Source organism: Nasonia vitripennis, unplaced genomic scaffold (assembly GCF_009193385.2).
Source record: "Nasonia vitripennis strain AsymCx unplaced genomic scaffold, Nvit_psr_1.1 unplaced0251, whole genome shotgun sequence".
NCBI classification, from domain to species: Eukaryota; Metazoa; Arthropoda; class Insecta; order Hymenoptera; family Pteromalidae; genus Nasonia; species Nasonia vitripennis.
The window spans coordinates 653,614-669,812 of NW_022280030.1; the positions used below are offsets into that span (position 1 = coordinate 653,614).

General features: G+C 35.3%; 1 protein-coding gene across 8 annotated transcripts in view; it reads left to right on the plus strand.

The window, feature by feature from the left end:
• LOC100116365 (dynein heavy chain, cytoplasmic) overlaps window positions 1–16,199 on the plus strand; it is a 631,875-nt gene that overhangs the window by 313,248 nt on the left and 302,428 nt on the right. For all 8 annotated transcript variants that reach the window (XR_004228365.2, XR_004228366.2, XM_031933441.2 and 5 more), the window contains one exon: window positions 7,670–8,464. Coding sequence is in view for 6 of the 8 variants with exons in the window: in XM_031933441.2 (XP_031789301.2) it covers window positions 7,670–8,464 (795 nt within the window). In the remaining 2 variants the exon portion in view is untranslated. The remainder of the gene's footprint in view (window positions 1–7,669; window positions 8,465–16,199) is intronic.

Consider the following 16,199-nt stretch of genomic DNA (forward strand, 5'->3'; position numbering starts at 1 on the left):
AAAAGTTTGCGCGGGTTCGGGAACGCAAGAAACGCAAGATTTAAAATCACGATTCTGATAAAAAACGCGTTAGGCGTGAGCGTCGCGATAGACTCGCTGCTGAAAGAAGGCGCGAATTCAGACGCGCCATGCGCGTCCCGGAAAATTGTTGTGATTCTTACAGCGGAAGAAGTGTTTAGTCTCAAGACAATCGATTAATCGGTGACGAGCGCGAGCCGTCGGATATCGAAAGTCAGGCGAATCTCTCGTAAATCTTTTACATAGAACCGAGTGCATTCGTAGTAGACGCGCACAGCAAAGTTCGAGATTTTCCCTATGCTTCCCGTAGGCGTTCCATAAAGCAGCTGCTTGCCGTATCTAAGTTTGATAGCGATTTGGCAGAGAACACGCAATTTCAGAAACAGATATGCGAAGTAGCAAAATAGGCATGCAAAGTTGATTGCAGCAGCTGCCAAGCCGTACTTAACGCGGAAACAATAGCTGAGGGGGACGCAATTATTGCTACAGCCCTTCGGTTTCAAGCTGCATATATTCACAAGATTCAAAAACTGCGCGGTTCAGCCGAAAGTTCCAAGTCGGGCTCCGGGTCGAGCACCGAATCGAACTTTGAGTCGAATGCCGACTCTGGTATCGAGTCTAGCACCGGATCAATCAGCGCACTTGAAAGTGATTCATGCAGCAGTTCCGACGTTAAATTGTGCGAAAATTCGGTAAATAATCTACTTGCGTGCACACGAGAGCTCGCGGCAGAGCCTTAATGGCGCGAACCGTTTACGCAGGATCAGCTCAAAGCGTTACTTTTTCCTCTGTCAGACGTTGGACCGTCATACCGTCGGACCAAAAGCAGTCAGAGCGAAACTTGGGCTTATGCTTTGCTCGCTAAGCAAGTACGCTGATCGGAAAAAATTTCGCCGTCCACTTCAACTGTCCTAGCAGAGCCGATCTAATCCAGCACGCGTGAAATCAAGCAAACTTTTAAGCGAGAGAATCTTAACTCTCACTACGGCTAGGACCCGCAATCCAAAGCCTTTGGGATGCCTCCGAATGTTAAGGGTGAGAGCGTATACGTAGAATGACAAAACAGGCCACCGAAGGTATAGTGGCGGCCCTTTGCTCGAATCCAATGCATGGGGATTGAATGACAAAAAGTTCTGTGAATAGTAGCGGTTACTTGCCTAGCAATGCGCATGGTGCAATTAACAGCAAAAGAGACTGCAAAGATTTAGTCTTCAGGCCAAGGACGCAGGAATAGAGTTAACCAGTCTCTATGCATCCTTATGACTCATAGCAACAAGAAAAGAAATCTCTTTTTTTTTTTAAGAAATCGTAATCTTAAACGGTTGCAAAATTAATGGAATTTCCCAAAGTCGCGATCTAAACTTGCGATCCATTGTTTTATTTTAAGTTAAATAAAATGGGGTATGCTACGTGTTCAGCAATAATTTATTTTATCTTGCAAAGTGGAGGAAAGCTAGCAGATAATATATAAACAATATACTTTTTGCGCAAAATAAGCCGTTTAAAAAGTAAGAAAGTCCCCAGCTTCATTCTTTAATTTTACCGTTTTTTTACGTGGTACCGGGCGCACCGCGTGCCGGACGCAGTGCGCAAAGAGAACATAAATGGATTTGTAGCATTTAAAAAACGGTAAAAGAAAAACGAATAAACTATCGTAGATCGCGAGAGTTTTTCGCCAAAGAAGACGCGAGCGTCTGTAACCCGAACTCTGAGAGATAAGCGCTCGATACATACCGGGTATCCGGAAAATGCGTTTCAAGTAAAGTATCAAAGCATGTTTTATTTTATTTCCACTATTCTATTCCTATTTTATTCTGCATAATTTTATACTTTAACTGGTAAACTTAAATTTCGTAAACTGATTGCGAGAGATAAAGACGCGTTGCGGGATCTTATACAAATCGAAATATCTAGCCGTAAAATAGTCATATTTCAATATGAAAAATTGTCGCATTCGCACTCGCTTAATCGTGGTTGTGAATACCAATTAATCACTTCAAGACGAAAATTGTATGTGCCGCATAAGTAATGAAATGTTTCCGTTCATTTATTATTCCAATCCGATTATAACCGTTAGCTAAGTACTACAACGAGCAGTCTAACCGAGCCACCACAACCGTGACGATAGAAAATAAGGCCGTTTTGGAGGCACCTCTCGAACAGTAGCACGTGATTCTCGGCAAGCGATTAAGTGCAAAGCACTTGGGCATATTGAAAAGCTGGGTACCTCAGGCCGAATCTCCCAACGCTTCTCTGGAGCCTATAGAGCACCTGTGAAGTTCTGCTAGAAACCGAGCCAAGATTACTCGTGCAAGTACTTTCATAGGGAGCTAGAAAGGCTGTGAGACCCGCTGTCATTAGTACGGAACCTATAGAGCATCTCCAAGATTCTGCTGAAATTAGAGTTTAGAAAACTTGAGGTAGGCACCTACGTAGGGAGGTAGAAAGGCTCTGTGCCCATAGAGATATTTTCTCTATTCTCTATATCCGTGACCCACGACTGTAGAGTCAAAAGCCAACAACGCGTAGTAGACTAGTAGTCTTAGGAAATATAAGAGCATCAAGTACTTTTTTATTTTAACGATTTTTTTCTCGCAGTATATGCTGTTTCTAAACAGCGCCGTACAGGAATCAATCAAGCGAAACGCGTGAATCTATCAAAGCTGCCTTCAAGTAAAAAGGCGTGCGACACTTTCCGAAAATTTATAAAACGCCGTTTAAGCGATACATTTTTTGTTGCTAAAGCGGTCGAGACAAGCAACTACGATCCTCGTAGTTGCTCGTCTCGCCCGCTCTTGCACCAGGAATACCGCGAATTCTAACATTCGTTACGAAATTTAGAGAAAAAGCCAAGCTGTACGTAGCGAAAGATTCGGGCACCTGCCCAAAACCTACTACGACAGCGTATAAGTATTAATTATAAATGTTTTCTTATACTATACATATTTTACATTTATAGCGCATATTATATAGCATTGGTATTTTTCTCACTTTTCTTTCTACAGATCTTCATCAATTATATAAGTATACTTTTACATCAAAAAGAAATATTTTATACTTAGGAGCTCTGTCTAAAATTGTAAAACAGTAGCGGCTGTTACACATACACACAACATCCGCGTTGTACACATAAATATTCTACTTTTTTAAACCTTTTCTCAGCTTTCACAGAGCTGAAAGGTGATTTGAATAGAACCCCAATGCACCGGGACATCGCGCTTTTTCTTACGTGCATATAAGCACTAGCATCCAGGGACATACTTAGAAATTCAAATTAAAATTATACAAACGCACGGGCGCGCACCGCTGCTGACACATAAGCCAGCACTTTAGGCACGGCTTCGACGAGCGACCCGGTTTTGTTTTTTGAGGCTCCGAGGACGGCTGCCCACATTGTCCGGACGTGTCACAGACGAGCGCTAGGCTCTCCGATGACGGATGCTATGGCCGCTGCCGACGATACTCCGAAGCATCTTGTCTGTGACAATCTTCTTTGAGTAGCTAGACAACTCTTGGTCCAACAGACTCCTGATTGATATTCTAGGACTCATTTCAGGTTATTTTAGACATCCGCGGAAAAAAAAACCCACTTCACGGAAAAAGGTTTTCAGCGATTTTTCGCTTCTATGTCAAGCATGGAACCTGTTTTTCGGATGCACGCCACGACGTTTTTGGACGCATGCCTTACTCTCCAAAATCACGACCAATCAGCGCGCGTGTTTACTGTTTCTGTCTTTGTCTCTGTTCTCCCCACTCTTCCTAGTCTACCGCTTGACTGGCGGGATAGCGCGTCAAAACTCGCTGCTTGGAACCCGAAAAACGGATTCCAGCACAGCGAAAGACGCTGCCACAGAATCTAGAACTCGCTACTTCTCGAGGCACGCGAAAAACCACTGAAAACCTTTTTCCGTGTTGACTCGTACAAAAATCACGAGACGGGCATGTTTTTTTATTTTGAACTTCAAAATCGTGTGATGCGGTTCTTCTCGCTGAAATAGAGTCTGAAGAGTGCCGAGATTATTAGTAATTTGCTAAGCTAACTGCTCTTAACCTAATGATAGCAGGCGACAAAATCATCTAGGTTACATGTTTTCAGATAACATAATAAAATCTGTGCAAAATTACTATTTTTTAACATGTTTACAATGCATATGGCATTATGATGATAAACTTAGACTTACTGATTCATTTACTGAACTCTTTTTTAAATTCATTTCTCAGATATTACAGACGACGACGACTTTGGGCACGGAGACAATATATTAATTACAAAATAATTATTTATTAATTTTTGCAAAGTTAGATTAGAAGAGATCCAAAAACTAATACTTTCTCTTAATGAAGTACCGTCGCTAAGTCCCACAGTCTGCAAAAATGGCTATCTTAGTTTCAAAATAAAATTACGCAGGATTGGTCGATCTTAATAAAATGTTTTGAGCTTACAGCTCAAGTTATGTGAAATATGGGTAATACAGCTTGAAAAGTAACTCCTTCTTTCCTTGCCTATGATAAATGTCCAAAGTTGGGAACTTTTGTAAAAATACGTGAATTTTCGATATTTTTAGACCTGATGACCACAAAAAATTATTTTCTTTGTGCTACAACTTTTTTTACATATTATAACATATAAAATATGAAGAAAAATTATATTTGAGGTCATACAACATTATGCGGCTCTTGAAATCGGTTACAAATCATGAAAAAGCTATTTTCCACGAAAAATCAGCTTACTTAATTACGTGAGTGATATAAAAGATTTTAAATAGATAAAACACTTTCAAAGCATTTAATTTTTTTTTCTTATGAAAATTAACAAAAAAAGTCATATTAAACATCAGAGAAAATTTTCCGTCTCGGAAAATTATTGGAAACGCGTTTGACACGGAAATCTGCATTTCGAATAGGTAAAGTTATACAAACGATTCTAATTACTTGCAAATCACTGGAGCTTAAGTGTGACTTTTTTTACTTTTAATCAATCCTTTTTAATACTTACATCTACCTAATCATAGTTTCCAAAAAGGATAAACAGTATTGAAAAATGTATCATTCAGTACAAAAATTCTTAACAAAATCTGAACGGTAGTTTTTATAAACTTTAGGTTTGTCTGTTACTGAAAATGCGATTCCCATTAGACTGATTTACAATATTCTTTCGCGTAATTTCTGGGTTAATATAAATTGATATATGAAATTTCATTAATATCTCAACGGTATTTAGTTAACAATGGTATATATTTAGTTAACACCACCTTAAGCACCCGGTATAATATGAGCGGATTATGTCAAGCTCTAAATAGAATTTTGTATTTTTTATGCTTATAAGAACTAGGCAGAAGTAAATGAGCCGCCCAGAAGTTATAGTGACTTTTCTACCAGGGTAATTAGACAAGCAAAGAAGAAGGACCACGTAAAGCGCGCGTGTATTTCTATTGCCCATTAACTTGTTAATAAGTAAATAAAATATTTCACTGTGTATTAGTATGTATTAAGTATATCGATTGCTGAGTAAAATAACAACGTATTCCAGCAGTGTCTCCGAGAAGGTCGTATTTCAGACGCGATTTTTGATGTGAAACATCTTACCGCGCGGTATAAATTTGAAAACGATCTCGAATGACGCGACACATTACGCTCCCCTCCCTACTACCCGTGCTAAATATAGATCTCTGCCGCATGCAGTGCCGAGCTCTCCGCGCGCTGAGTATAACTATATCTATACTCTCTTCTCCCCTTAGTCCTATACGGCGCGCACTATGAGAATGTTTACTCTGCAAGCTTGAGTCAGAGGGCGCCAGTACGCGTTAGCACTGTCATGGCCGCCACGCACTAATAGAAGAACAGAATGCAGACTGCCGCAAATTCAAATGTATAATGTAGAGAGCATGGAAGGGAGCCGCCACTCAAACCAACATTATTTTTCGCAGAATTACTGCGAATTTTGCAAAACCATATACTAACAAAAAGTTACGCACCAATTACTAATGACCAAAAAATAGCCTTTATTGCGCCTCAGGTAATTTATTACTTGACCAAGCGAACATGTGTTTAAGGGGGCATACCATCTTTGAAATTAAAATTAAAATTTTTCATTAAAAATGTCTAAATACTTATATAAATAAACCACATTTTGTTTACTATTCTGAGACATAATTACCGTTATTTTGATGGTTTTAGACCTTCTATATACCTCCATAATACCTACGTATAGTAGGTAGTCCATAATTTGCTGACCTTAAGATTCCAAAGAAACGAATGGCCCAAATGAGCTCAAACTCCAGGATATTGTTTAAAAGTAAATTAGTTATGGTATGAATGAAGGATTTGGTTTAAATTCCATATAAAAAGTTTTATAAGCATATTACTGATTTTTTTTATCAATTTTTGATTAGTTTTAACATAATTATCACGTAACTTGTTATATAGAATTTAAACCAAATCCCCTCATTCATACCATAACTAATGTACTTTTAACTTACGGTCAGTGAATTATGGACTCGCTACTATACGTAGGTAGTAGATGTATATAGAAGGTGTAAAACCATCAAAATGAAGGTAATTCTGTCTAAGATTAGTAAACGAAATTTGGTTTATTTATATAAGTATTTAGAAATTTTTAATGTAAAATGTTCATTTTAATTTCAAAGGTGGTGTGCCCCATTGAAGGCATTTTTTATTAATTTTACCCTAGATGAAATTGCTGGTAACTTTTGATAGAAACGGTTATTTTCGACAATTTTTTTTTAAATTCAAGATCTCGTGCTCAACTGTCCATTAATGCCGGAATTACCCGGGGCGCAATAAAAACTATTTTTTGGTAATAAATAATTGGTCCGTAACTTTTTTGTTAAAATATGTGTAAAAGATTCTTTATTTAATCAGATATAAGCACCAATACATGATTTTCTACGACGACTACATTTCATCTGACTCACTCGACTTACACTACCGCTTTCATATCTACTCTTCCTTCGATGCTGTTTTACAATTCAGCATTCTCTGCTGCACAGTTTATTGCACTGCTTAGCTATGCCATTCTTTCCAGTGTATTGCACTGGTTAGTCGACATACGCTTAACAAAATAAATTCAATATTTCAACATTTTTGTTGGTATATGATTTGAAGGTTCGACCCGTGTTTTGTACCCATTGTATACCCAAACGCATGTAAAAAAGTCAGTCGGCTAAAATCGGAAACTTCAACTCAGGATGAAGACTGATCTCCATGTGCTTGGGGTTTGTGTACATACATCACAATAATATGATTTAATTTGTCCATTAAGTTGAATCCGGTTCGTTTAATGGTATAAGTTTTTAATAATATAAACAAAGGCAAAAAAAACTTATTCTGGATTTTTTTCAGAATTATTACGCACATTTTATACCTTCTAAATTCGTATTTAAAAATCTCGTAGCGCTGCTTCTAAAAATTAGGAAAAAAATCGCATTTGAAATGCGACGTTCTCAGATTCGCTACCGGGCTGCGACATTTCCGATGTCGCCGCTGGGATACGTTGTTTTTTCACTAAGCCATCGATATTCTCGCAAAATGATTGTTATGAAAAACTTGAGTTGGAATCCATGAAATGTATATACATCATACAAATGTAACAGATAAGCTTATGTTATTCATAAAATAATATTTTTTCTAGGTTCATAACAAATACACAGCTGATGATTTTGATGAAGATTTGCGGCAAGTTCTTCGCAGATCTGGTTGTAAAGATGAAAAAATAGCTTTCATTCTTGATGAATCAAATGTTCTAGATTCTAGTTTCTTGGAACGAATGAATACTCTTCTTGCGAATGGTGAAGTACCTGGCCTCTTTGAGGGTGATGAGTACACGACTTTAATGACACAATGTAAAGAAGGTGCACAGAGAGAAGGTTTAATGCTTGATTCGAATGAAGAATTATATAAATGGTTCACAGGTCAAGTAATGAAAAATCTTCATGTAGTTTTTACAATGAATCCTAGTACAGATGAATTGAAAAATAGAGCTGCTACATCACCAGCACTTTTTAACCGCTGCGTTCTCAATTGGTTTGGAGATTGGTCCGATAATGCTCTGTTCCAAGTCGGAAAAGAATTTACGAACCGCATAGATTTAGATAACCAACATTGGAAATGTCCAGATTATTTTCCATCTACTTGTTCATTACTCGTAGGTCAGGCAACGCATAGAGATGCTGTTATTAATGCGTGCGTTTACGTGCATCAAACGCTTCACAAAGCTAATACAAGATTATTGAAACGGGGTTGCCGAACCATGTTTATTACTCCAAGACATTATCTAGATTTTATTAACCATTTTGTTAAATTGTACCAAGAGAAACGTAGTGATCTAGAAGAACAACAGTTACATTTAAACGTTGGTCTTAGCAAGATAGCGGAAACCGTAGAGCAGGTGGAAGAAATGCAAAAGAGTTTAGCTGTAAAATCACAAGTAAGTAATCTATGTAATTCATAATTTTTAATAAACTGAAAGTATGGTTTTGATTTCCGAAAAAGCTTTCTGTATTTATATAATTTCGTAAACCCTCCCTTAGATAACTAAACTGATTTATTTCTGGAAAAGATTCTAAAAAAAAAAACAGTTTTTTAATCAAATTGTCTCTGCAGCTCTTTTTTCTTTTCATTCATTAATACTTGCTAGATTTACCTTGCTCGATGACGTTCTCTCGGTTAAGTTTACTTTTTTGAGGTTAATTTACATAATGTAAGATTTTAAGGTAAGATAAATTTTTTAATTAAATTTTATTCAGTTACTAATGTTTTCGCACTGAGATGATTTTTAACACGAAAAATTTACTATAATAAAAGTTATTTCTAAATTCTTTTGAAGCATTGAAAAAAGGTTCCAATTCTTCATTAACTAAATGCCAGAAAATCTCGCATAAAAAGTTAGAGGTTAGATTACTTAGTTTATATAATCCTCTTATAATATGAAAATGTGTCTGGTCGATGGTTGTACCGGGTATAAATGCACTTCATCCCCTAAACTGGGCGAAGGCAAACCGGAAGTGAATCGGAAGTGAACCGCAAGTCGACCGAAAGTCGACAGGAAGTAACCAGAAGTAAAGCGGAAATGACAAGATATATATATATATATATATATATATATATATATATATATATATATATATATATATACCTTTGCCGAAGTTTGGGGACGTTGTATACATCGCTATACAAACACTATATATAGATGTACATGACGTCGCTGAGCTCAAAAATCATAATATATACCCCAATTTTTATAGTTTAAACAGAGTTATTTGAAAAAATAGTAGTTTAGGCTCTATCATTTACGTATACATCGTATTTTGAGGACTTTTATATGTATACAGTCATTTGAGACCAAATAAATATATGTATACCTAATTTTGGGGACTTACAGCTATTATGCGTAAAAAGGAATAAAATCAATAGAGAAGAACAGCGACAAATGGAACATGATATATACCTATATAGTTTTATGCTTATACTGAGGTGTACATCAACAAATATGTTCCTAAACTTAGGTACGCGTACAACAGTTTAACGAGATAATACTGCTGTCTGATATTATGACAATTATATCAATAATCAGCTTTTATTGTAATAAGTGCAATCTATACGACGTTAATTTACGCATAGAACTTGGCTTGGATAATCGTTTCAAAATAACGTAGTAGTAATGGCTAGAGAAAATACCGTAGATCTTTCGCACGTGCAAAAACTTGCTTGGTTAATCCAATCCAGAAGCGAAAATAAACAAAATATATACATAAAAATCTAATAAAACATAAATTGTATCCACAATTTAAAACTCTGAGAAAATAAATTTAACAAAACTTTGAGGAAAGCATCGTCACGACCTTCGAATTGAGCGTCCTCAAAATTCGGTATACATATATAGTTTTGGACTTATAATGAGGTGTACATCGACAAATATGTTCCTAAACTTAGGTACGTGTAACAATTCTAAAATAAAATAAAACTGCTGTCTGATATTGTGACAATTTAATTAATAATCAGTTTTATGGTAATAAGTTCAATCTATGAGACATTACTTTACGCATAGAACATGGCTTAAATTAAGTAATGGCTAAAAAATAACGTAGATCTTCGCACGTGCGAAAACATGCTTAGTTAATCAAATCCAGGATCGAAAATAAAAAAAATATGAACATAAATTGTATCCACAATCTAAAACTCTGAGAAAATAAATTAAACAAAACTTTGAGGGCAGCATCGCCACGACCCTCGAATTGAGCGTCCTCAAAATTCGGTATACATATATAGTTTTGGACTTATAATGAGGTGTACATCGACAAGTATGTTCCTAAACGTAGGTACGCGTATAACAGTTTAACGAGATAACACTGCTGTCTGATATTATGACAATTTAATCAATAATCAGCTTTTATGGTAATAAGTTCAATCTATGAGACATTACTTTACGCATAGAACATGGCTTAAATTATGTAATGGCTAAAAAATAACGTAGATCTTCGCACGTGCGAAAACATGCTTAGTTAATCAAATCCAGAAGCGAAAATAAACAAAATATATACATAAAAATCTAATAAAACATAAATTGTATCCACAATTTAAAACTCTGAGAAAATAAATTAAACAAAACTTTGAGGGCAGCATCGCCACGACCCTCGAATTGAGCGTCCTCAAAATTCGGTATACATATATAGTTTTGGACTTATAATGAGGTGTACATCGACAAATATGTTCCTAAACGTAGGTACGCGTACAACAGTTTAACGAGATAACACTGCTGTCTGATATTATGACAATTTAATCAATAATCAGCTTTTATGGTAATGAGTGCAATCTATGAGACATTACTTTACGCAGAGAACATGGCTTAAATTATCGTTCCAAAATAACCTTGTAGTAATGGCTAGAAAAAATATCGTAGATGTTTCGCACGTGCAAAAACAAGCATAGTTAATCGAATCCAGGATCGAAAATAAAAAAAATATAAACATAAATTGTATCCACAATCTAAAACTCTGAGAAAATAAATTAAACAAAACTTTGAGGGCAGCATCGCCACGACCCTCGAATTGAGCGTCCTCAAAATTCGGTATACATATATAGTTTTGGACTTATAATGAGGTGTACATCGACAAATATGTTCCTAAACGTAGGTACGCGTACAACAGTTTAACGAGATAACACTGCTGTCTGATATTATGACAATTTAATCAATAATCAGCTTTTATGGTAATGAGTGCAATCTATGAGACATTACTTTACGCATAGAACATGGCTTAAATTAAGTAATGGCTAAAAAATAACGTAGATCTTCGCACGTGCGAAAACATGCTTAGTTAATCAAATCCAGAAGCGAAAATAAACAAAATATATACATAAAAATCTAATAAAACATAAATTGTATCCAAAATTTAAAACTCTGAGAAAATAAATTAAACAAAACTTTGAGGGCAGCATCGCCACGACCCTCGAATTGAGCGTCCTCAAAATTCGGTATACATATATAGTTTTGGACTTATAATGAGGTGTACATCGACAAATATGTTCCTAAACGTAGGTACGCGTACAACAGTTTAACGAGATAACACTGCTGTCTGATATTATGACAATTTAATCAATAATCAGCTTTTATGGTAATGAGTGCAATCTATGAGACATTACTTTACGCAGAGAACATGGCTTAAATTATCGTTCCAAAATAACCTTGTAGTAATGGATAGAAAAAATATCGTAGATGTTTCGCACGTGCAAAAACAAGCATAGTTAATCGAATCCAGGATCGAAAATAAAAAAAATATAAACATAAATTGTATCCACAATCTAAAACTCTGAGAAAATAAATTAAACAAAACTTTGAGGGCAGCATCGCCACGACCCTCGAATTGAGCGTCCTCAAAATTCGGTATACATATATAGTTTTGGACTTATAATGAGGTGTACATCGACAAATATGTTCCTAAACGTAGGTACGCGTACAACAGTTTAACGAGATAACACTGCTGTCTGATATTATGACAATTTAATCAATAATCAGCTTTTATGGTAATGAGTGCAATCTATGAGACATTACTTTACGCAGAGAACATGGCTTAAATTATCGTTCCAAAATAACCTTGTAGTAATGGCTAGAAAAAATATCGTAGATGTTTCGCACGTGCAAAAACAAGCATAGTTAATCGAATCCAGGATCGAAAATAAAAAAAATATAAACATAAATTGTATCCACAATCTAAAACTCTGAGAAAATAAATTAAACAAAACTTTGAGGGCAGCATCGCCACGACCCTCGAATTGAGCGTCCTCAAAATTCGGTATACATATATAGTTTTGGACTTATAATGAGGTGTACATCGACAAATATGTTCCTAAACGTAGGTACGCGTACAACAGTTTAACGAGATAACACTGCTGTCTGATATTATGACAATTTAATCAATAATCAGCTTTTATGGTAATGAGTGCAATCTATGAGACATTACTTTACGCATAGAACATGGCTTAAATTAAGTAATGGCTAAAAAATAACGTAGATCTTCGCACGTGCGAAAACATGCTTAGTTAATCAAATCCAGAAGCGAAAATAAACAAAATATATACATAAAAATCTAATAAAACATAAATTGTATCCACAATTTAAAACTCTGAGAAAATAAATTAAACAAAACTTTGAGGGCAGCATCGCCACGACCCTCGAATTGAGCGTCCTCAAAATTCGGTATACATATATAGTTTTGGACTTATAATGAGGTGTACATCGACAAATATGTTCCTAAACGTAGGTACGCGTACAACAGTTTAACGAGATAACACTGCTGTCTGATATTATGACAATTTAATCAATAATCAGCTTTTATGGTAATGAGTGCAATCTATGAGACATTACTTTACGCAGAGAACATGGCTTAAATTATCGTTCCAAAATAACCTTGTAGTAATGGCTAGAAAAAATATCGTAGATGTTTCGCACGTGCAAAAACAAGCATAGTTAATCGAATCCAGGATCGAAAATAAAAAAAATATAAACATAAATTGTATCCACAATCTAAAACTCTGAGAAAATAAATTAAACAAAACTTTGAGGGCAGCATCGCCACGACCCTCGAATTGAGCGTCCTCAAAATTCGGTATACATATATAGTTTTGGACTTATAATGAGGTGTACATCGACAAATATGTTACTAAACGTAGGTACGCGTACAACAGTTTAACGAGATAACACTGCTGTCTGATATTATGACAATTTAATCAATAATCAGCTTTTATGGTAATGAGTGCAATCTATGAGACATTACTTTACGCATAGAACATGGCTTAAATTAAGTAATGGCTAAAAAATAACGTAGATCTTCGCACGTGCGAAAACATGCTTAGTTAATCAAATCCAGAAGCGAAAATAAACAAAATATATACATAAAAATCTAATAAAACATAAATTGTATCCACAATTTAAAACTCTGAGAAAATAAATTAAACAAAACTTTGAGGGCAGCATCGCCACGACCCTCGAATTGAGCGTCCTCAAAATTCGGTATACATATATAGTTTTGGACTTATAATGAGGTGTACATCGACAAATATGTTCCTAAACGTAGGTACGCGTACAACAGTTTAACGAGATAACACTGCTGTCTGATATTATGACAATTTAATCAATAATCAGCTTTTATGGTAATGAGTGCAATCTATGAGACATTACTTTACGCAGAGAACATGGCTTAAATTATCGTTCCAAAATAACCTTGTAGTAATGGCTAGAAAAAATATCGTAGATGTTTCGCACGTGCAAAAACAAGCATAGTTAATCGAATCCAGGATCGAAAATAAAAAAAATATAAACATAAATTGTATCCACAATCTAAAACTCTGAGAAAATAAATTAAACAAAACTTTGAGGGCAGCATCGCCACGACCCTCGAATTGAGCGTCCTCAAAATTCGGTATACATATATAGTTTTGGACTTATAATGAGGTGTACATCGACAAATATGTTCCTAAACGTAGGTACGCGTACAACAGTTTAACGAGATAACACTGCTGTCTGATATTATGACAATTTAATCAATAATCAGCTTTTATGGTAATGAGTGCAATCTATGAGACATTACTTTACGCATAGAACATGGCTTAAATTAAGTAATGGCTAAAAAATAACGTAGATCTTCGCACGTGCGAAAACATGCTTAGTTAATCAAATCCAGAAGCGAAAATAAACAAAATATATACATAAAATCTAATAAAACATAAATTGTATCCACAATCTAAAACTCTGAGAAAATAAATTAAACAAAACTTTGAGGGCAGCATCGCCACGACCCTCGAATTGAGCGTCCTCAAAATTCGGTATACATATATAGTTTTGGACTTATAATGAGGTGTACATCGACAAATATGTTCCTAAACGTAGGTACGCGTACAACAGTTTAACGAGATAACACTGCTGTCTGATATTATGACAATTTAATCAATAATCAGCTTTTATGGTAATGAGTGCAATCTATGAGACATTACTTTACGCAGAGAACATGGCTTAAATTATCGTTCCAAAATAACCTTGTAGTAATGGCTAGAAAAAATATCGTAGATGTTTCGCACGTGCAAAAACAAGCATAGTTAATCGAATCCAGGATCGAAAATAAAAAAAATATAAACATAAATTGTATCCACAATCTAAAACTCTGAGAAAATAAATTAAACAAAACTTTGAGGGCAGCATCGCCACGACCCTCGAATTGAGCGTCCTCAAAATTCGGTATACATATATAGTTTTGGACTTATAATGAGGTGTACATCGACAAATATGTTCCTAAACGTAGGTACGCGTACAACAGTTTAACGAGATAACACTGCTGTCTGATATTATGACAATTTAATCAATAATCAGCTTTTATGGTAATGAGTGCAATCTATGAGACATTACTTTACGCATAGAACATGGCTTAAATTAAGTAATGGCTAAAAAATAACGTAGATCTTCGCACGTGCGAAAACATGCTTAGTTAATCAAATCCAGAAGCGAAAATAAACAAAATATATACATAAAAATCTAATAAAACATAAATTGTATCCACAATTTAAAACTCTGAGAAAATAAATTAAACAAAACTTTGAGGGCAGCATCGCCACGACCCTCGAATTGAGCGTCCTCAAAATTCGGTATACATATATAGTTTTGGACTTATAATGAGGTGTACATCGACAAATATGTTCCTAAACGTAGGTACGCGTACAACAGTTTAACGAGATAACACTGCTGTCTGATATTATGACAATTTAATCAATAATCAGCTTTTATGGTAATGAGTGCAATCTATGAGACATTACTTTACGCAGAGAACATGGCTTAAATTATCGTTCCAAAATAACCTTGTAGTAATGGATAGAAAAAATATCGTAGATGTTTCGCACGTGCAAAAACAAGCATAGTTAATCGAATCCAGGATCGAAAATAAAAAAATATAAACATAAATTGTATCCACAATCTAAAACTCTGAGAAAATAAATTAAACAAAACTTTGAGGGCAGCATCGCCACGACCCTCGAATTGAGCGTCCTCAAAATTCGGTATACATATATAGTTTTGGACTTATAATGAGGTGTACATCGACAAATATGTTCCTAAACGTAGGTACGCGTACAACAGTTTAACGAGATAACACTGCTGTCTGATATTATGACAATTTAATCAATAATCAGCTTTTATGGTAATGAGTGCAATCTATGAGACATTACTTTACGCAGAGAACATGGCTTAAATTATCGTTCCAAAATAACCTTGTAGTAATGGCTAGAAAAAATATCGTAGATGTTTCGCACGTGCAAAAACAAGCATAGTTAATCGAATCCAGGATCGAAAATAAAAAAAATATAAACATAAATTGTATCCACAATCTAAAACTCTGAGAAAATAAATTAAACAAAACTTTGAGGGCAGCATCGCCACGACCCTCGAATTGAGCGTCCTCAAAATTCGGTATACATATATAGTTTTGGACTTATAATGAGGTGTACATCGACAAATATGTTCCTAAACGTAGGTACGCGTACAACAGTTTAACGAGATAACACTGCTGTCTGATATTATGACAATTTAATCAATAATCAGCTTTTATGGTAATGAGTGCAATCTATGAGACATTACTTTACGCATAGAACATGGCTTAAATTAAGTAATGGCTAAAAAATAA